The 22,856-nt window shown below is 37.8% G+C and overlaps 1 protein-coding gene across 1 annotated transcript in view; it reads right to left on the reverse strand.

Moving 5' to 3' along the window:
- Nucleotides 1-1,111: 1,111 nt before the first annotated feature.
- The window catches only part of DPP4 (dipeptidyl-peptidase 4), a 30,400-nt gene continuing 8,655 nt past the window's right edge, over nucleotides 1,112-22,856 (reverse strand). Inside the window, exons 10-25 of the mRNA XM_009996287.1 lie at nucleotides 21,297-21,432; nucleotides 21,104-21,148; nucleotides 18,361-18,465; nucleotides 18,190-18,257; nucleotides 17,956-18,009; nucleotides 17,364-17,488; nucleotides 16,382-16,429; nucleotides 15,762-15,860; nucleotides 13,788-13,857; nucleotides 11,775-11,969; nucleotides 10,897-10,951; nucleotides 8,850-8,949; nucleotides 7,191-7,255; nucleotides 2,114-2,186; nucleotides 1,792-1,865; nucleotides 1,112-1,262 (exon numbers count right to left, since the gene is read on the reverse strand). Coding sequence (XP_009994589.1) covers nucleotides 1,164-1,262; nucleotides 1,792-1,865; nucleotides 2,114-2,186; nucleotides 7,191-7,255; nucleotides 8,850-8,949; nucleotides 10,897-10,951; nucleotides 11,775-11,969; nucleotides 13,788-13,857; nucleotides 15,762-15,860; nucleotides 16,382-16,429; nucleotides 17,364-17,488; nucleotides 17,956-18,009; nucleotides 18,190-18,257; nucleotides 18,361-18,465; nucleotides 21,104-21,148; nucleotides 21,297-21,432 — 1,411 coding nt within the window. The 3' untranslated portion in view covers nucleotides 1,112-1,163. The remainder of the gene's footprint in view (nucleotides 1,263-1,791; nucleotides 1,866-2,113; nucleotides 2,187-7,190; nucleotides 7,256-8,849; nucleotides 8,950-10,896; nucleotides 10,952-11,774; nucleotides 11,970-13,787; nucleotides 13,858-15,761; nucleotides 15,861-16,381; nucleotides 16,430-17,363; nucleotides 17,489-17,955; nucleotides 18,010-18,189; nucleotides 18,258-18,360; nucleotides 18,466-21,103; nucleotides 21,149-21,296; nucleotides 21,433-22,856) is intronic.

The following is a 22,856-nucleotide window of genomic DNA, read 5'->3' on the forward strand; positions in this document are numbered from 1 at the left end:
TCATTTCATGAGCAACACTTCCAATGACATGGACTACATCTCCTTTAATAACTTAATCTCTTTATTATTTTAAAGCAGCACAGTTTGCAGTACAAATGCATTGCATCTTTTTTGATCTATATGAAATTAAGAAAACAAAGCTTATCTTCAAATGGAGAAGCCTACCTGGAGTGCTGAAGATAAAGGTTTACTGGTAGGCTTCAAGGAAAAGCAGGTTTGCTGAATAGCACGTTCACAGGAGTTACAGTCCAGCCCTTGCTTTAAGTGACTGCTACTTTGCATTGTGGTGTTTTATGGCTGCGTGCAAGGAATATATCCTATTCATCAGTACACAAGAAACTGCTAAAAAAAAATATATATTCTGTCCCCTAGAGAAACAATGGCAGGCTGTTAGAGTTCCCAGATAAAATATTTTACCAACAGAGTCCCACAGTAGCAGTCTTTTTGACTCTACATAAGCAAACATCACAGTATGATGATAGGAAACAAAGAAGTCCAGTGCCATGGGTATGAAGAGGTACCATGCAAACTCTTTGGTGACAGCTGGTTACCTGCTTTCCTTGCAGGATGCCTACAGTTGCAGTCCAAGAGATTGCAGAGAAAATGCTAACTCAAGGAATTGCAAACAAAGTTTCATTCTGGACAGAAATAATTCAACACTGCAATATTCCTGGTATTGTTTCTAAAATAATACTTGACTGAGCATTAGGTAATTTCTGCAAAATCTGTTTAAAGTTTTATAAGTATTTTCACAGCAAAAACCACAGGGTTAATTTTTTTTGCTGGAAAGATTATAATTTTTATTCCTCACCTGAACTCCACCTTGGTTCCTCTGTGACATTTTCATCATTCGTTACACTAATATAGAGACTGGACTGTTTCTCTTTTAGACTACCATGTCAAAAGGTGCTGATTCAACCAGGTACCCTGCTTTCTGGAAGTCTGCAACATACCCGTATTCTGGTGGTGCTAAGACTTGATTAAAGACAAACAATAAAAATGCAACAGTTTGCTTGGCAACAGCAATCATTACAAAGATTAGCATTTCATTGTGTACACAACTATCCCAAGCTGGCCCTTAGCTCTTCTTGATTCACAGAAGTATATAAATGGCTAGGGAGTTTTCTGGAGAAGCAGCATCACCAACACCCAGAGCGCTGGTACTAGGGCAGAGAGAAACACTGCTTTATAAAACGGCTCATATGGGTATAAATATGCTTATGTGCTTGACCGCTGATGGCGTGGTCTTTGTCGGTGTACCACTGTGGGGAAGAAAAATACACAGACTGTTACTTTAGTTCCATCTAAATGATATAAATCAAACATGACCTAAGATTTTGCACCTTAGTCTGAGAATCAGTTGCCACGTACAGCAAAAGAAGGGACAAATACCACTTGTCTTACAAGTTCAACAGAGAAACACCAAATGTGATGGACAGGTTATTTTGGACTTAGCTAAAGTTAACTTGTCTTTATATCTGGAAAATACTATTAATTGGACTTTGGGTAAATGCAAAGGAAGATTGTGATTGGCTTGGCTGTTTGTCTGAAAACACACAAAAAATTAACTAAATGTGATCAGGGCCAAGTATGATAAGGAGTAGCTTTACATGTTTTCTTGTACAGAAGATACATGGGTGCATTATGTTAAAATTTCAGTTAACAAACATGAAATTCAAGTATGTGAACTTTCATTTAAGATAGCAATTAATACCTAACAACAGGGAGCTTTTGCTATTATTCCTGTATTACAAACCCACTTCTATTGTGATAAACAAAACAGAACTATACCATTGCCTGAAAATCCACTTCAGCATCAACAAGAGCTTTGGAAATCTGTGCTGCTTGCTGAAAGTGAACATTATCTGAAAAGTGGAAGAAAAAGAGGAGAAAGGTAAACAAAATTGCTTCTGTACTGCTCTGGGGGAAAAGCAAAACAACGAACACAGAAGACTCCCCAGCACTGCTGACAGAAACATAAATTAGTTGCAGAAAGCAGTATTATTTTATTGACGTAAATGTAACAGCCTTGCCCCTTCATGCTTTTGTTTTGTCAGTAGTAGAATTGTGAACCTGCTTGTAATACTAAAATGTCTAATTAACTGCAACTCACCATCTGCTGTTCCATGAATAAGGAGATACTCAACTTCCTTGAATTTTTCAGCTCTGGCCATTACTGTTGAACTCTAAATTCAAGAAAAGGAGAAAGAAGAAAAAAGGCCCTATTTATTAAAAGATGATTTGCTACCAACTGACTTTGATTCCTGTTGACACAGTCCAGGGTCCTTCACATAAAATCAACCACCCCTGTTCCTGCCCTCCTTCCCCCCAGCCCCAAGTGGCACGTTGACAAATCCATCAGCACTGTGCTCACACAAACTGCTCTTCACTGGTCTGCAATTATTAGCCAGGGTTACATCTGCAAAGTAACAGCCAATTCCAGAGGGGAAGAGTTGTGCGAATGAGGTGCACATTTAATGCACTGCTAACATGTTGTTAGCCCACAGCACACCACTTGCCATAGGTTTCCCGTGCAAATGCAGACAAGTTTTAAAATGTTGCCATGGCAACAGTGCACCCTATGATAGCGAGGAACAGCTATTGCAGCGACTACGTGGGTGTACACCAGTGTACCTGTAAGTCAGTCAAAAGAGTGGTATTCCATCAGTCTCAAAGTAAAAATGGCTGACAAGTTTAAAACACTGCTCATCCCCAAATATGACAGAGAAATGCCTGAAGGAAAAAAACACTAGACCAAATTCATAGATAGAAGAAAAAATAAATCAGCAACTAAGATTAATCAGGAAATTTACAACACAGTAACAATGTATTCCCTAGAAGTACTAACCACCTGACTTGATATTGTGCCTAGGTACTGAAGAATGAGCAAAGTCAGGATTGCAGGTAAGATCTTTAATTTGGGCAAGGAAGGGAGCAGGCTCGTGCTCTGCCCTGAGAGTGGGAAGAAGAAAAGGGACAAGAGGTGAGATAAGTTGAATTACATCTCCTTCTATTAGTAACATAAGAGGTACTCTAAATGACTGAATCCCTGTGGAAGTTTTCTCTATATTACAACAACTTAAAAGCTACTGTAGCAAGGAAAAAAAATAGTAAAAAATTAGGAACAAAACAATGTGGTGTTTTTTGTTTTTTTCCTTTCCCACCTTGTACTAAGGCTGGATCCTTGCACAGAGATTTACATTTAGTACCCCCCAAAAGCCAAATATATTGTATTACCAAGAGAGAGAAGTGTTCTAATTTCCTTATGTCTCTTGTACATGCATGAATCTTTAAAGCAAGCATGAATATTAAACTCCTTTTGTTATGGCAGAGACAGAGTAACGTAGCACAACCCTCTCATAAATGAAAATTCTTCATAGTTATTCAACCAAATTTAAAACACAAGTTCATCTGAGAGAAAAAAACACCCTCCAGTCTGTACCACTGCAGTTGCCCTCTTTTGATAGAGCAAGGCTACTGAGCACCAGAAATCCCATCTAATACATGGAAATCCTTGCACATCAGAAGCATGACACTATACACTGAAATGAGTTGGTATCATGCAGTATGAACAGATATGAGAGTGCCAAAATCTGTAGAGAGGACTTTCAATTAGTGAGGAACGCTGGTACAGCAGCTGACCAAAAGAACAGTTCAAAAACTATTTTTTTCTATAACGACCATTAAAGAAAAAATAAAGTAAAAGGAAAGCAAGCAATATCCTCTGAGTGCATCATTTTCCACACACAGAGAGAGAACCTTGATAGATTACTTTTAGCAAATCAGTGCTAGTTTAAGGGACAACAAACCTTCTATGAGTGGAAGCCTGACTTGAGCTACCCTTGAGAACATGACTTTCCAAAAGCAAATTTTAGAAAAAGGATGTCAGTGTTTTTCCCCTCCAAGCATTAAACAAAACAAAGCTATTTGTAAAATACTTTAGAAAAAAAGGAACACAAAAAAGATACCTTCTCTTTTTTGTTACCACTTGCAAGTGATATGTCACTTGCTGTGTAGCTGTACTCAACATGAAGAGTCCCTACCCTAAAACGTGCTTTAAGGACATTGTACTTTGCCCAAAAAAGGTTGCAAGATAGGAAACAATCTCAAGCTGGGTACAGTTACAGCACAAAACAACAGCTTTATCAGCTGAACAAACCTCAAGTGGACAGCAAATATATACAATTTACCTATTCCATTTCAGTTCTGCTGCCAGGACAAAGGTTCTGAAAAGGTAACATGTACAAGTACTGAGAATTAGGCCCTGCTGAGTTTAACTGGCTTTCCTAAAGATCACACAGCAGTCAACATTTTATCAGCACTCCACAAACAAGTTAAGGTTTGGCTGAAACTGAAGGTCTCTCTCCCTTTAGCATATTCTCAGATAATAGAACAAATGTCAAATCAGTACAAGATGGCATATTTACAAAATTGTACCCTGTTTTGCATAACCTAATGATGCAGCAGTTCTTAAGGACTGAACATTTCAAATCTGCTAGAAAAAGATTGCCAAATCTATGACTGTTTCAAACACTTGCCAAAAGCATATCAAATTCAGAGTGAACTGCAAAATACTCTTCTCACAAGTTGAACAGTCTCTTCGGTGTGCTTTACATGGCTACTGCAGCTCTGCCCTTATTTAGTCTCTAGTCTTTTACATCAGGGACAAGTCTTCCTGGGCAGACAGCTTCCCTGCCATTCAGCCTAGGATCCCTACACAACTCATTATATTGGGAACTTCACTCATGCTTGCTCCTTTCTTTTACAAAGCTCTCATTTTTAATAGTTCACAACTACCTTAAAAAGTACTGGTAAATCCTAATTAGCCTACTTAGAGGAGTGCAAGTCATCCCTCAGACTTGATTTGTGACAAAAAGTATTTAGCATCTCGGGTATTCTTCAATAAATATGAAACCTAACGTCACAGTAATATGAAGGCAGGGTGGACCCCTCCTATCACAACTAATTTCTTGAGACTGTAAATGCACATTAGGAAGGTACTAAGCAGCATGCATGTTCTCTAAGCAGGTGTGTACACAGACCCTTTTAAATTAGGGCACACAGTACAGAATTTATGCAACCTTTCACTTTTCAAGCCAGCTTTCTAGTGGATGCAGTAGAATACTGAATATATAATGCAGCACACAGACCTGACAGTACAAAATTAACAATTCAAAAATGCTTTAAAAGCTTCAGGTAGGAGAGCTTCAAGCACACGTTCTGCATTTACTTGCTAAAACCCATTCAGTTCAGAGAACAGCTCTCATCAGCGAGAAGGGGCCAGGAGGCAGGATACTGTGACTAGGACATGGAACAAAAGGGCTGTAAGCCAGTAACATGCTGGTCTGAAGTCAGTCAGGGTCTTCAGTAACAAAATCCAACAACCCTTCCACAGAAAAGCAAACTCACTTTGCGAGCCATCCCTGCCTCACCCTGTCCCTCCAGTTTATGTGGAAAAGTAAATTCCAAGTAATACATTATTTGGGGCTTTAACAACAAACGAGGACTTCAGTTGCGTTTTCCTATCCCTATCAGCAGCAGTGAAGTGTGACAATCTGATCTGTGCAATTACCCCTCCTCCATCTAGCCACCATTCTCCCCAATTAGTCCTCTGAGTAACACATTTGAAACCTTTCGCTCTTTGGTACTGGCAGTTTCAACGTGGCCATTGCCAGCAATGGATACTATGCCAAGAAAATCCGACTCCTGGCTTGAAAGGATTAAACAGTCCTCTGTTGCCATCTGTGCTGTGAAGCTGGTGAATGACTTTGTGCACCCAGAGCGTTAATGTTCGTTCTGCACGACGACAGTAACTTCTATTTACACTGCTACCTCACAGACCTCCTACTGTTCCCACTATCTTAAAGAAACACATTTGGAACAGGCAGGCAGGCGCTGCGGGCTGCTGGTCAGTCCACGGGGGGCCCAAGCAGCTCGCTGGTTAGACGAGGCAGATGCAGTACCAAGTCTCCCTGCAGTCACTACCATTGTTCTCCATCTTGACCAGAACATCTGATGCAGCAATTGACAAAACTAGATTACTGTAGTGATATGTCAAACAGACATTTCAGTTGATATATGTATGAAATACATGTTTTACCATACTTTCAATGCAACAACTCCCACCCTTATTTTCCCCCCCCCACGACACTTAGGTTTTTAATGCATAAAGAAACAATCAGTGCTGAACTGTCTTCTAGCCTGTTTGTCCACCCAAACACAGAGAACGTCCCATCTCTTTTCCTGACATCCATGTTTCGTTCCAGCATCACCATGGCTGAACACCTTTGTGAAACATCCCAATAACCAGGGCACAAAGTACCCCAGATCCCTCACTGTTTTCCAATAGCCACTCTAGGTCTGAAAGAAAACCTCACAGAAGGGTTGGGCTCCTCTGCCCCACACACATGCGACTTCAAAAAGCCCTTGAGGTCACAAGAAGCAGCACACAGGAAAAGGAAGTCCAACAATTCACCATGCCATAATGAGGATAATCTACAGGTACTTTGCTCCCATTAGAACACCTGGAAATTCCCTCACTTCTGAGCAAACATCAGTCACCTTAGACCAAACCTTGCACACCCTGTCTTCACTGAGATAAGGCCAAAATTCCAGCTCCGATACCACACACAGACCTACCTACCTGTCAAGAGTTTCTAATATTTAGGAGATTCTGCTTGCCCTGAAAAAGCCTGTAAATTCCTAAAGCAAGAAAATTAATGCAATATCCATTTTAAAGAAATAATATTTCCAAAAAGAACTGGAGTACATTTGTTGTGGTGGAAATGTTGTTTAAGATAAAGCATAGTTTGCCCATGAGCATATTAAATTTTAAAACAAATTTGTTTCTTAATGATTTAAATAAAACAGTTTTTACAGCTTGTTTTGCAGTCTGCAAAGTAGCCAAATGGAACTGAATGTAAAAATCCAAACAAAAAAACCCAACAACCTAACACATGAAACAAATACCAGAAAAGCCACATAAGACAGCAAGGAGTAACTGCCTCACGCAAATCCAAATGCATGTGACTACAGCCTCTAAAAGCACAATGCAACAGTTATAGCTGGACAGAAGAAACAAAGTTATTTCTTCCCATAGGGAGGGAACTAGACTGCATCAAGAAAAGTAAGAATGGTTTAGAAAAGAAACTACACACTTAGAAATAATTTCATGATTTTTTTTTTCTTACATTATAGTTGTTCAGATTATCACTTGCTGTAGGAAGGCCCATGTATCGCTCTGTGTAGATTGAATCTGTAATTAAAAAAAACAAAACCAGAATAACCCACATAAATTTCAGTCTATCAGAAATTTTACCCACCTATACAAATAGTAAGAAAACAGATTGGAAATTAAAAAACAAGTAAAAAAAACCACCAGGTTTTCCACGATGAGGCGTGTAGGTAATCATCATTATTCAGAATATTTAATCTTCTTGTTGCCATGGACACCTGAATGCTGAATATTAATAAAGTACTTTGTGTCAATGTTACCTTATTGTTATTCTTTCCGTAAGCCTAAGAAAATTACTGAAAACCTGCAGTAAATGACCAGCACTTAAAAAAAAACCCTTCTGTATTTTATCCAAATGTTGACTACCAAAAATCTATAAAATGAAAATGTTGCAGTAGATTAGGACTCAGCTTGGCTCTACGTTCTATAGTCAAATGAAGTATCTCTGATTTTCCACAGATTTTTCAGCATGATATCGCATTTCTTTTCCCCCCGCCAGATTTGCTGCTTTATTTTAAGCCACACAAATCAATGCTCTGTTGCCATATTCTAATGTCCATTTGACTTCTCATCAACATTTGTCACCCTGTTTGATTTTTTGCTGAATATGCATGCTTCCATCACCCTCTTCTTTACCTAATCAACTAAAACTGGAATTTCAGAGATCCTTATCTTCAATAAATGTTTCTTGCCAGACCATAATATTCATGTGCTAAACATTATGAAAACCTCCCTAATCCCTCAATGGCACTGAAAATACCTGCCAGTATGATTTGATCTGTTTAATTAGCCAGAACACATAACATGCTACTGTACAGCCTCTGTGTTAGATGCAGAATAATAAATTATGCCTTATTTAGCAGAGGTTTGACAGGAAAAGTTTCCTTTGAATGTGTTTGGACAAATCCAAACCAGAAAAATGTCAAAATGTGGTCACATTGTACCAGCACTTTTTATATTTTTAACCACATATACATTTTTCAGTCTGGGATGAGGGCCCCTATAACTGTGTTTTTAGCCTCATGCAACTACAACCTTACACACTATAAGCTTGGAGCATGTACAGACTTGCCCACTTGTTCAGGTTTTCCTCACATCAAGCTATTCTTAAGATTAAGTAGATTTATAAAATACAAAATTCACACTCTGAAAGGAAAAAACAAAGGCAATTCAAATCCTATCCCATTACTTTCAGCAAGTAAACTACAATGCAAGTTCAATGTTAAGCCTCACAGTTCATTCTTTTAAGGAAAGTAGCATATTGAAGAAGTAAAGTCTCCATGATATACAATATTGGTCTCAGAACATGTGGCACCTTTAGAAAGCACAAGCAGCCACATTACAGGAACACTACAAATACTACAATAATGTAGCCTTCATTTAAAGTTGAAGAGATTACCTGGAATTGTGGATCTATCATTTTAAATTGAGATTTAATATTTAGGGAATTGGTTTGATTCTGAAATGCAGTCCCCATGAGTTCATAAAAACAGATCAAGTGGCATTTACATGGCATCTAGTAAAGAATCAAAGTTCTGCACTGTGAATCAACACTTTGAAGCATGTGCACTGCAAGACATATGGGAATCCTTGCAACAAGAAAGCCATCACATACCATAATATTGCCAACGTGACACGGGGGCAACCGCTATTCCACACTTGAACACGCCGCTTCCAGAGCCAAGCACCATGGAGGTCACATATCCCCCGTAAGACTGAGAAGAAAACATTGCTGTTATTTTAGTCGGAAAGAAAAGGATGGGGCCCATCTGCTAAACGGTTCGTCAGACATTTATAGGCTCAGCGATTTTCACATTAATGAACTCCACTTTGAATTTGGGTCAGGCTGCTCAGTGGGGGAAACAGGCGCCAAGCCACGCATGGCAGCTGTGGCACTGATGAACGAGAACTTGCTGGGGAAAAGGGGCGCAAATGCCACTGAACTGTGACTCAGCAAGGATGACAGTGTTTGGTAGCACTGTAGGCAGCAGTGAAAGACAGGAAACAAGAAACTGCTGAACCGCTGTGTCCCTCTCTCTGCTGAGGGAGTGGGTGGAAGCAGAGCTCGCTCCCACAACGTGCCTGATGAGTAGTTGCACCAGGGCATCCAAAAATTTACAACTCCCTCAGAGCAGGCCTACAGCAGCTCACTTGCTAACTCTCCTCCCAAGCGTCAAGAGCAAGACTGCGACTGGGGAGCGAAGGATCTTCTGCTGAGTCTGTGGGAGGAACTGTGCAGCAACACACTCCTTGCTATGCACAGAAAATTCACTTTCAGTCTAGTCTGATACATAGATGAGTAAATATCTGACACACTTGAGCATCCAGGCAGCAAGATCCCTAAACAATGTCACCGACCGCCCAAATGACTGCCCTCACCATACTCTGAAGGGATTCTTAGGAAAACGTGCCCACCCACATTCAAGGAGAAGAGCAATTTTTGGATCTCACTCCTGTCTTGAAGCAGATTACAGGCAAATGGAACTGCATCTTAGTTCATAAGCCCTTTAATGTTTGCTCTTAGGTCTCCCAATTAGATCAGCAAAGTAATGCATATACTTAGTAACGAAGCCTATGTATAAACATATTGACTAACCAGGCCAAACAAAATGAATGTACATAGTGACAGGCTGACATTGAGACCCTGACAATCTGAAACCTCAAAAGAATCTGTTTGCCCACAGGTTCAGTATCTAGCATGCATGACCCGAGCCTAGCTCCAAAGAAGATTCATTCTGAGGCTCATAAGGAGTACGATGGGAATGCATTAGTCCTCCATTTCTGTGGAAAGAATTCCCCTCTCACTAAATTTAATACTGCTATGCTTGACTTTATACAGCACAGAGATGCTTATCCCCACAAGAAAGGCAACCATCAAGCAATCATCTGCCATCTAGCAATTTTATTCCCTGGTGACTGTCACCAGTAATGACCACATTTCAGCTAGCAATTTAATTCAAGATCCTGCATGCAATCCTGCATACATTTAAACATAGTATGCTTAAACAGAGCATACTTGTGACACCAGCAAGAGGCAGGTTAACAGCAGCCTGGGACAGAGGAATGTTCATGGTTTGAATAAAATAGATATGGTAACACTACAATATGCAATCAGCCTTGCTATTAAATGCTCCTCTCTACTGTGACATATAAGACACATCAAAGACAGAGAAATCTGGCCTCTGGTTGGAAGGACTGCTGCAATAAAATGCAGCTAAGCATGACAATATAGTAGATTCAGGTATTTTCAGGCTGCTAGTAAAAAGACAGCAACAATGTCATGCAGCTGGTTCATATAAAAGCTTACATCTGTTTTAAAAAAATTAGAGCAAATAAACTAAAATAAAGAGACATTACTAATATATACTTGGAATTTCCTTTTTTAAATATAGGTTCATACACAGAAACTTGGCAGTAACCCTTTAAAATGTTTTTAATCACTCTAGTAGTCCTAATTTCTCTTTCAAAGGCTCCTGAATGCTTGCAAAGGGACAATGTACACAGACACTTGTAAGATAAACTTCATTAGTTCAGTTACTGAACTGTGCCATGACCCCAGAGATGCCTCACACCAAGTACTGCAGCACCTCAGAGGCACAGCAGCTCAACAAATAGTTGTTACAATTAAACAGTAAGTCAGCCAAGTTTATTTGAATACTTACCCAACCCCAAATAGCTATTCTGTCCTTATCAACAAAGCTCATTTCAGAAAATTTTCTGGAAGCAAACAGAAAAATTAAATGCTTAATGGACTGCAGGTATCTGCCATTATACAGACATGCCTACTTTCCATCACATCTGCTTCTTTCTGTTGTACAGATAAGCACCTCCTTCTTCATGACAGTGACTGCATTTGAAAACATTCAATAGTTAAGGCATGTTTTGTTGTGGTTCTGTTGTTGTTTATTTTCCAAAGAGGATCAACACTCAAATTGTAGCTGTAAGGGACAAGCCTGAATCTGTAAATCCAGTCAGGGTTTTTTTTAAAAAAAATAAAAACAACAACAACAAAAATTTGAAATGTTATTTAAATTTCTTAACATTTTAAAATCCCAAAAAGCAAACCCCATAAGATCACCTTTGTAATTATGAGGGATTCATCCTGACATTGTCCAGTTCAGTGAGATTCTACAAGCATAAACCAAGTGACGAAGATGAACCATCATGTAAAGGCAGAGTAGTTCATACACATAACTCCATCACAACAGGAACTTGCAAAAACTTGGAGTAAAACTTCCAGCTCCAAGTTCCTCAGTAGCATGGCTCTTCACCTAATGTGACTGCTATCATCTCTATAAAACCAGGGATTTGGTAAATTTGTTATTACAGCATTAAATCTTCTCTCTTTTTAAGTATAAAATGATGGTTGGCCCATAAAAGACACACTTCAGCATACAAAATTAATGCAGAATTTAGTTATGTTTTTGCCAGTAATTTCAAGATGACCATTTAAAACCTTCACCTTTCCTCCCCCCTCCCGCCCCTACACAATAAGCACAGAAAAGAAAGAGAAGGCCTTGACCATTTTTATGTAGCTCACCTGGCTGCTTCTATCTGATCTTCCACTTCATATGTTCCCAGCCTTCGATTTATTGCATGCATAATTTCATCCCCTTGGTATCCACTTCCTCTGCCATCAAAGCTGGCCACGATGATCTGCTCAGTGCTTGCAAGGTAAGTTGCCCAGCTCATTTGGAAGGTATAATCTACTTTCTGACTACACGGTCCTGCATACCTGGGTGAAAAGTGCCACAGAGTTCAGGTGTTTACTCCCTATGTATTCTTGCATTAAGCATTTGAAATACAATCACTGCTGGCAGTTTTCAGCCACTAGAGAAGGGTAAACTTTTAAATTAAACTGAGCAAACAAGAAAAGCATCGCTGACTGACTCCAAACTGCTGTTTGCCTGGATACTAAAAGCAATATGCTTTTTAAAAACATCAGCTGTTAATCAAGAAAGCAGACTAGATTATTTGTTTTGCTGCTTTTTGCTCTGAAAAGAAACTTTCATCATTCTGACTTTAAGTGGCTTACAAAAAATCTAAACCAAATTCTTTTTTGTGTTGGCATATCAGGTCATCCGAGTTTCAAAGCATTGCTCTTTAACTATTTCTGTTCCATTTGAGAAAATTAAAAATACCTTTTTCCGCACTTTCAGTGTTTCATCAGTGTTCTCTACACTGTTAACAGTGTTAAAATAAATGGAAGAGTGACTCTTACAGCTCTATAACCCATTCTTCCCAGTCTTACAAGCAAACAAAAAGCTACTTGGAATTCTTTATATCCATATTTGTTTCTATACACTATGGATCCTGACATTTCCAAAGGAATTTCTGATATCAAGATCACCATGAAGCAGAGGTGATCCTGACAAAGGCCCAGGTAATCAAACCCAAAATAAACAAGTCTCATGAAGTAAAGAGCACTGACTGCTCATTAAGACATTCAATAGACATATCAAAAAGTATTACAGTGCTACAAGTTACATTAAAAAAAGATGTAAGGGCCACAAAGATGATCAAAGGGCTGGAGCACCTCTGCTATGAAGAGAGCCTGAGAGAATTCATCCTGGAGAGAAGGCTCTGGGGAAACCTCATAGCAGCCTTCCAGTACCTGAAGGGGTTACAGGAAAGCTGGGGAGGTGCTTTCCACCAGAGAAGGTGGTGATAGGACAAAGGGTAACAGTTTTAAACTGAATAAGGGGAGGTTTAGATTAGACATCAGGAACAAATTATTCACCATGAGGGTAGTAAGGTGCTCAAATAGGTTGCCCAGGGAGGTTGTGGAAGTCCCCTCCCTGGAGGTGTTTAAGGCCAGGCTGGATAAGCCTACCTGGTCTAGTGTGAGGTGTCCCTTATCATAGCAGGGAGGTTGGAATCTGATGATCTTTAAGGTCTCTTCCAACCTTAACCATTCTATGATTCTATGTATCTAACTATGAACAGCTAGTTTCCTTGCAGAGTCAGCTTTTTGTAAGAAGAGGAGAAGGTTACCATTTCTATTTAATGAATAGCTAAATGTCAGTAATTTCCAGTTAGAAGAAAACAAACCAGCATGAAGGGAAGTGCCTGAGGAAGAATGGACCAAACAGCAGGTACACATGGTCTTTAATTTATGAAAAACCAGCAAGTACAATCCTGACCACAGGATGCAGGTCGCCAACATCAGTTGACAGTCAAATATCACAGAGATAATGCAATGTCACACTTACTACTGCTTTAGGATACACAGCTTATTCAGGCTTTCATTCTGAAAGTAATTTCATTGAATACTACTCCTAATGAACTCCAATAGCAGAGAACGTGGCAAGCTAACGCTAACTATTTAAGCCAGATACAGAATGTATCTGCCTCCCTGCCACCAGCAAAGTGTGCTTGTTAAATGTTACATCATGTTATGGGATACACCTCATTTCTTTCGTTCCTTCTTAAAACTACTTCAAGTAGTAATTAGAAAACATGCCAGTTTCATGTTTCCCAGTCTTACTAAGAGTATTTTAAGTAAATGAAAGTGATTGTTAATACAACATAGCCATGTAACTTGAAGACTTACACATCAAGGAGCAGAGGGTACTTCTTTGATGCATCGAAATGTGGAGGCAGTATCATCTGATACCACAGATCTAAAAGTGAAGAGAGTTCAACTTAAGTCAGACAGCCAGTGAATAACCTGACACACATTGCAATTCAAACAAGAGCACATTGGAGTCATCCTCTAAAAATGAAAAAGCAGTTTTGTCTGAAGTGTCCTCATATACACAGATAACAATTCATAGCTAATCTAATTATTTTTTTTCTTTATGTTACGTGCCTACAATAATAATACAATAAAGACATGCTGTGTCCTAATATTATTCTTCATTAAAAGCTTACATGTTAAACTTGTTAAGTCCCTAGAGTGGTAGATATGACACTAGCTCAAAAATATTTCTCTACTCAACTTTCTCTCCCAACACTAGAAATAAGTTTTAAATATTTTGAACATGCCAGATAGACTTTGCATGGCAGTTTGTAAAACATCCCAGAAACATATCCAAATATCTATTATTTCTCAAGCAACACTGATTCCGGTTCCATCATGCTACTCTCTTCACCCAAGTTGGCTGCAAATTAGCTGATAGTTTTAAATGCATAGCCTGTAAGTTTTACAAACCAATTGGCTCAATTATTCACTCGTTAATTATAAAAGAACTGATGCTGCAAAGGAAGCAGGAGGCAACGCTGAAGGACTGCATCACAGTAGTGGCCAGAGCATAAGTCTTACAGAAATTTGTCCAGATAGGAATATGCAAAGACATTAAAACACTGAAAAATTAAGAAACAAAATTGAACACATGAAAATAACTTTAACTTTTTACACCCTCAGTGTACTCTATAGTCATGGGAGCAGACTTATTATTTGATAACATACATGAATTTGTAAGCAGACTTGAAACTTGAGGTAGGACTATATATATGGATTTATTTCTCCTATTTGTGACATTGAAAATAGATTCCCCTTACCCAAAAGCTTTTACCCTGAAGACATGAAGTAGTAAGAACAAAGAGGAATAAAAAGATGAATATACAACTGAGAGCACGAAGAACATCTTTAAACCTCCATCTTGCCTGGAAGATTTCATCTTTGTCCCTAGTAAAAATGTGACAGAAATAAAAGACAGAAAACACAAAGATAAAGGGAGTTATTTATATATAAGGTAACAGTGGAAGGAGGGAGGCATCAAACAGAACAGTTAATAATGACCAACAGATCTCAATACAGTTTGTAAAATATAATTCCATTAAGAATATTAATTCATTTTATCAAGTGAAAGTTTGTCATTAAGAGAAAAGCTAGTAGTAAAGGCTGGAGCAAGAACAGTTCAGACAGGTACCAGGCCTCTCACTGATGTTCCTCAGCCTTAGTTAATTAGTATTTGATTCTTGTCTGTATTCAGAGGTTTATGTCATCTTGGAGCATGAATATGGTTTTAAGAACGTGACTCTTCAATCAAAATATTACCCTATGCATAATCAAGGGTGATCTTGTTGAAATGTAGCCTAAATGACTTCAGAAGCTTTTCCCTGTGTCAGTTTTTTTATAATAACCGAACTTCTCCACTGTCCCAACCCGCTAACCGGAAGGTACACAGGGACACCTGTAAATTACGACCTGCTTGAATTTATAATTTAATTTAAATTCAAGAATGCTTATGAGCTTTGTGCCCCACCCCCTGTTCTCCTTATTTATTTAATGTAGTGCTAGGGACATCGGTTTCCAGGTAATTATCGAGGAAGAAAGCAGTTAAGCCACTTCATCATGAAAACATCAAGACACGACACAGCATACTTTAGAGACTATCTGGGGATTTCAGAAAAAAAAAAAGTGTTTGGAGATGTCTGTAAAAAAGATTTTGTCTTGCTTTAAGTGCTGAATAACTGCAATAATCCCCACTATATCCATCTTTTCTGTCATGCTTTTCAGCAAAAAACCTTGAAACACTTGGTGAAAGGAGGAGAGAAAGATAAAACATGTTTTTGAACTTACTGTATCCACCTACACTGACGGTGCCAATTTCTTTTGAAGGCATCTGAATATCTTTCAATGAATTTTCCAGGTCAGTGTTATTTTCCAGGTATCTGAGAACTAAATAAGAGTTAGTAAGAGTCAAAGATTAAATACATTCTTTTTAAATATATTGTTCTTTAATCACAAACCACTTTAGACATTTAATCTGAGATGATGGCAACCTGCATTGTCATTTTAAGTTAGTTCAGTTTTGCTTTTTCCTCTTCATTTCAATGTTTACAAAATAGTTTTCCTATATTGTAGTATATATTAGTATACATTAGTAACCAGAAAGCTGGTTTCCATGTTTTTAATCTAAATGCAGTTTCTGAAAAAATGAACAATTATCCAGTAAATAAGTCTTACATTACTTACTGTTTTATAGCATAACGTAAAATAATATTAAATAAACTATGAATAGAGGCATGCTAAGCTATATAATTTATTCTTTGGTTAACTATATTAATAATCTGAAATTAAATTTACCCTTTAGAACTGAAAGATTAAATATTATACTAAGCAATGAGAAGAAAATTAAAATAAATATACAGTGCAATTTTATGGCTCAACAGAAATAGTATTTTAAGATAATCCCATACCTCGATCATCACTGCTTCTGTGCAGAGTAGATCTGGGCATGCCAGGACCTGTTAACAGAGCATGAAACCTCCATGTCTGCATGTTGTCTCAAAGCATAATCGTTGTAAAGTAAGTGGAAGCGGGTAAATCATAAAAGCTCAGAACTTGTTTCCCTTCAGCTTGCACAATGGGATTTAAAGTTAGTAGGCCCCAAACTGAAGCCACAAGATAAAAAAAAAAATATTCAGACTGTCTAGCAGGCAAACCACATGATCGTTGAGGTAAAGAAATAAACTTCCACTCTTTAGCAAAATCTACCCACTGGCTGGGGACCACAGGTTGGAAATCTCTAAGCCTTGTCATGGAGACAACAGCAGTCTTCTTCAAAAACCATTTTCACAACCTGACAGAAAAAAATTGTCTCTGCTGTCTGTCCTAGCCCACAGATCAAGGAAGATCTTCACATCTTAAAAAAACAACATACACTTAGATTTAAGGGAAATTTTGGGGAAGAATTTATTTTTCCCACATGCTGATTAATTTATCCTTTATACTATCTAGCACAAGCACTTAAAGGTCAGAGACAGACTAGTCTCACTGTTTAACTTATTATTTTCATTGGCTTTTGTTTGAACACCACTACCTATCTTATTTTTATTTCCACACACAAAGCACTTCCCTTTCCCTAGCCTATTGTTCAGCTTGCTTCCAGACCCTTCAAATTCCTTCTACAGGCAAAGCTCCCTGTACAGTGGACAGGAGTGTTTTGCACCTCTTTCACATCCACTGATAGATAGAACTATTGAATTTTATCTCTGCAATTTTTGTCAAGGTGGTTTTGAGCCTAAAAGGGAATACGTTTTTCTGCTGCCAATGCATTTATTGAAAAGTATCAACACACACATTGTTAAGCACTGCATATCAAGATCTTGACAAAGTGAACTTCCCCACCCAACTAATCAGTGAGTCATGTTTATGTCAATTAATTTCAGATACACTCACCACGACAATCTAGCTGATAATACTGTGCGTCTTTGCTGAAGGACACAGAATAATACTGGCATCTTGTTTGATTCAGATCACAGCTAACACATTGAGCAGCATTTGGACTGCTTTCTAAGAGCACTCTGCAAAGTAGATGAGCTTCATTTCAGAGATAAAAGACTTTTTTTCTTAAACTGTGCTGAACAAACGTATGATTTTTAAATAATATGATGAAATGAAATACGATAAATTTGAGGAGTAAATACCTCATTGACTTAAAAAGTAGATTAAGCAGTCTGTGAACTTTTGAGTTAATTTTATACTGGAATTATAATGATAGCAAAAAAAAGGCATGAGAGGTTTTCTGTAGGGGTTTGTTGCTTGAGGACTGCTTGCTTCTTCTCACAATTTCCCTTAACTAAATTTGCATAAAAATATTTTAGTTGTTTTTTTACAGTTTATACTCCTACGCTGATTTTAATTAAATACACTAGATAGGATCCCACATTACACTATAAACATCCTAATATTTTTATTTTACAATGCTTACTCTTAAAATTTCTCTCATTAATAAATACAGCTTACTCATACTGCAGAAAAAAATACTTACTTATAAAGATTTCTTCCTCCTGGCTTTCCACCATTTTCATTACTAATGTAGTATCTAAAAAACCAAAACATACCAGCTTTGGTAAAATGCTTACAGTACCTTACAATATTTAAAGGATTATTTACATGTTTAGATCAGATTTTTATTGACTTAAATGGCTTGTTCTCCCTGCTTGCATAGACCTTTTTTTCAAGTCCTCCTGATAGTAAACAATGGCTTAATGACAATACTTACAAAAATGTATCAGTTACTGCTTCTATACTGATTACTTCCCATTTTCCTGAAGTAACAGGTACTGGAGCCTGAAGGGGAAACACAGGCAAGACAAAAAAAGAGAAGGTGAAGTTCCTCAATCACCAAGACAAACACAAGCCAGCAGTGACTGTCCTACACCTTATCACTTACCTGTGAGCCATTTATGTAATGGATGTGCTTGTAACCTACTGCATTGCTGAAGATTTTGTAGTAGGTAGCATTGTCAGGTGCAAAGTGAGGGGGAGATGGCTGAAACTTGAACACGAGAGGAGAGAGATGTCTATTAAAGCCAGCAACAAAACTCCCAAACCAAAGTTATTGAAACCACAAGTATTGAAACTTCTGTTCAGAGACATAAAATCCTAAATTTAAAACAATTTATCACTGAATGCATTGCAAAAGTTTTTGCCTGCTGACTTAGTAGGTAGAACCTGTAGCCATGACCCTAAAAGTAAACACACTTAAAATATTTTCTTGCTCCTTAAGCAGTAGAATTTTCTGAGCATTAGACTGGCAGTGACTGATGTCCCCTCCTATCTCCCTTGAATGTCCTACAAGTGATCCTAGTTTCTTACCATTTTAGGAAACAATATGTGCATATACTGTTGAAGTCAGTTTCACTCTGTCCAACACCAACAATGCAGCTGTAGCCCACAGGAATGTAAACATTGCAAATACATGTTTTCCTTGAATTTCCCATTTTAAAACACATATTTGTGAACAAATTCTTTGAACTCCTGATTTTTTTAGCTCAACAGTGAAAAATATCCCCCTTATTAGAAAAAAACCCAACACTTAGGCTGCTTTCAAAGAGGAAATCTTGCTAGCTACTAGGTGATTACAGAATGCCAGACAACAGAAACTGAAATTGTATTTTCATGAAGGAACTACATGTTTATCAACTAGGAGTGGTGGAAATGAATGGATTTTTTTCTGACTCTTTTACATGTGCTCCACATAGTAGAGAGGAAAACAGAGGAATGAAATTGAGCTGAAAAAAGTCAAAGTTATTTCTGTGATAAATGCCAAAAACACATACATTTTAATTAGCCAACTGACACTGACAATAGCTAACTAAAATGCATTCAACTGCCACCGAGATGTTACACTCATTCTTTAAATGGAAAGTGAAACAGAAAGATGAAGGGACTTGCCTCTGGTCACTCAGTATGCTCCAGATAATCTCTCCTTCTTTCTTAGCAATATTTTTGAAAAAAATAACCTGGCAAATATTTTGTGAGCTACTCCCTTAGCAGTCCTGCTGCCAAGCTCTAAGTTAACTCATGACCTGGAACCTTTTTATGCAGTAACGCAGGCTGTTCAGAACATTTCTGATTAAGTCTATTTTTGAAAAAAAAAATAAAAAAGAAAAAACCACTATGAATATATACAAAGAGAGAAGTGTTTGTCTATATTTTAAACATATATATAATTTAAAGTTTGTATACACACTTACATGAATTGTATATACATATGTCTGTGTAGATATATCTCACAGAGATAAATCTATCCCTTATCAGTGAAGTGTCATTTCCTCATCTCAAAGTAGGAAAGAATAAAAGAAAGGAATAAATATACCTTTCCTATCCCCTCTTCAATCCTCCCTACTTTCCATTCCCTTGTCAAATCGAAGAATCATACAGCAAGATTATCTTTTTCTTTCAACAGTTCCTAAGATGTGGGTTGTCTCTTTAAAAGAAACAAAAAACCAACAACCTAGTTTAATGGCACAGACTCGCATTTTGCCCTCTCATTTTGCACAACTGTTTACAAAGTCTGCAGCTTGATCATCACATTGTCTAATTGTGAAGCCTTTGCTGCAGAGAAGCAAAATGTGTCAGCGTTAAGGCCTTCCTTTCCATATCAAATTTGACAGCAGGTGGGTTGATCTCTCATCTTCATACTGCGGATGATTTCATCCCTGCTGTTGCCTCCCTCTCTGCATTTCTTTAAACTTTCATTTTTTACTTCAAAAGTGAATTAGTGACTAAAGCATAATCAGTGTGTGGAAAATGCGGGAGTGGAAGGTGTACTCTGTGTTCTCATAAAAAACTCTGAAACTCATTTCTCCCTCCAAGTCTGAACTTTTGCATCTCTGCTTCACTTCCCCCAGATCGATCTTCTGTGTAGTTCACTAAGTGCCTACTCTATACCATATACAAAAGGACCGAGAAGTAGTTTGGAAAGGACTGTCCAGACAGTAGCAATTGGTTTGGCAAAAGTGTATGAACATTTTAATCTGGACACTTATATGCTTTATGTCCCTGCTTCTTTCCAATGGATACTTTGGGTGGGGGGAAAATAAATAATTAAAACCCCAAGGAGAATCTGGAATGATTTGCTACAACCTGAAATGCTAAAAATTACTTTCATCCTTTATGCCTTTCCTCTAATACAATTCAAAGGTTATAGGATACACTTTGTAATATATTTTATCCCTGGATGATGCTCGAGTCGTCAGGAAGACTAGCAAGCAGCCAAACAAGCATAGCTGACAGCTACTCCCCCAACACAAAGGGAATTCTGTATCCTGGTTCCTGCACTCCCCTACCTACCACTACTGAAGCAGAAGGTCAGAATCAAAAAGGAGTCTGAAAGAAGCACTGTGCTTTCTAGCAAGCTGAACATGTTGCACAAGTCACAGAGGACACAGTTACAGCTCCAGCCCACGCTGCACTGTCAGCCCAGCCTGGGAGTTCAGAATGCCATACCCACAAAAGCTTAACACTGGGAATGGGGTGGCACAGAGCTCCATTTCAGACCATTTTTTCATATGCAAGTACAATGCAACAAGTGAATGAATCAGACCTGTAACCAGCAAGGGGCTCGTAAGAAATTTTCTTAATTATCAGTTTTATTTAGCATGTGGCAGTTTTAGAAATTGAACACTCACTCTGCCAATCCAGCCCGTTGTACTTTTTTCCGTAAGCTGTTTTTCCTAAGAAAGAAAAAACAAACAATCCCACAACAATTATGTTTATTTTACATCAGGCTATGTTTCTACACAGATAAACATGTAGAGATACTCTACTCCCTTCTAGTCTCATTTATCAAGCATTGCAATTCCCCCACCTCATTTTTCTTACCTGTGGACATGACCAATTTCCATGAGCCTTTTCAAAGTCACAGACTGTGAGGACTGAGAAATTCTGAATTCTTCTGAGCCACTGCAGACAGATCCTTTCATCTGTCACCCATGTTACAACACTCAAATAATGATCACTGAAAAAAGCAACAGCATTAGATATTTTAAATCCTTTCTGTAATAACTTCCTGTACAATAGCATCCAGCAATGCACAGAATGAGACTCATCTGGCTATTTTCATTTCAATTTACTCTTCAACAATAAACAATGATGCAAACCTAATTGTGCCATGTTTTTGTCAATTGTTTTTGCTGCTAGTAGATGCCTTGGTTATTCTCATTCATATAATAAAGAATTAGCTAGTTTGTAAATACCCGCTTCCAGAAAGGCTGCAATTAAATTCTAACAGCCAGATCAATATCCTCTAATGCATAAAATAGCAGATATTCCAGACTGTTGATAAATCTTGTACTATGTGCATCTAGAGGAAATCCTTCAGAATATTAAATTGTATGGGCCTTATATTTTTTGAGTTTTTTCCTTAGCTGCATGAAACTGGTTGCTTGTAAACACCTTTGAGTGATACACATCTTTGATTAATTTAGTATTTATTTCCACTAGTTAAAATGGAAAGAGAGATCGTACCAAGAACAGACATTACTATTTTAATATTTTACTTTCACCTTCAGAATACCAACCAGTTGTCATGAACAAATGAAGAATCTTTAAAAAATACTTTTAATGAATATTCCTGTCTATTAATTTTAAAAAAGCACCAAAAAACCTAATGGTTTTGTTTACCATTACGATCTGTTAGATGTACTCGTCTTTTCTTATTTTAGATCTCTTCTATCTCCTGGAAGCCTTAGGAACTAAAATAAAACAACTCTCCCCTCCAAGGCAAGTATACATTTTTAACCAGAATTTGCACATTTGACTTAGTTCCAAGTTCATGTTCCTTTTTTCCCCCTAAGTTAGTTAACAAAAACGTGGAGGAAGTTTTGTGATGAGAGCAAGTATCTTTGTGATCATTGTCGGGTAGAGAGAGAGAGGGGAGAAAAAAAGAAAAGGAAAACACTACAATTAGTGTGGATGGATTAAAAATATATGCCAACTGGTTACTGACCACTTTCATGTTTATTTCTAGATTGCGGTTTAGAAATCATGTTTAAAAAAAGGTCTATTTTCATATTCATGTTTGACTGGGAAGTTGGTAGGTGATTTAATTGCTACTGTCACTGACTTCAAACAGTGTATTTTAGACCAATAATATTATAAAAGCACTCTGCAGGAGCTTGTTTGGGAAAAGAATTGAACTGCTATTCTTCATGTACCTGTAATACTGGTTTCCTTCGTTTTGTGAAAAGGAATTAGCACCACAGTTTTTGTTCCTCCAAATTGAGAGGAGTGAACAATTCTGGAGACCCATCAATCAGGTAAGATGGACAGTAAAACAAAAGTTATTTATTTTGTTGTTATTGTAACATAATAAATATTTTAAGGTTATTACAGAGACAAGAAATGCGCCTTCAGTTTCCAGCAACCCGTGAAATGTTAACT

The sequence above is a fragment of the Chaetura pelagica genome, unplaced genomic scaffold (assembly GCF_000747805.2).
Source record: "Chaetura pelagica isolate M959 unplaced genomic scaffold, ChaPel_1.0 scaffold3, whole genome shotgun sequence".
NCBI classification, from domain to species: Eukaryota; Metazoa; Chordata; class Aves; order Apodiformes; family Apodidae; genus Chaetura; species Chaetura pelagica.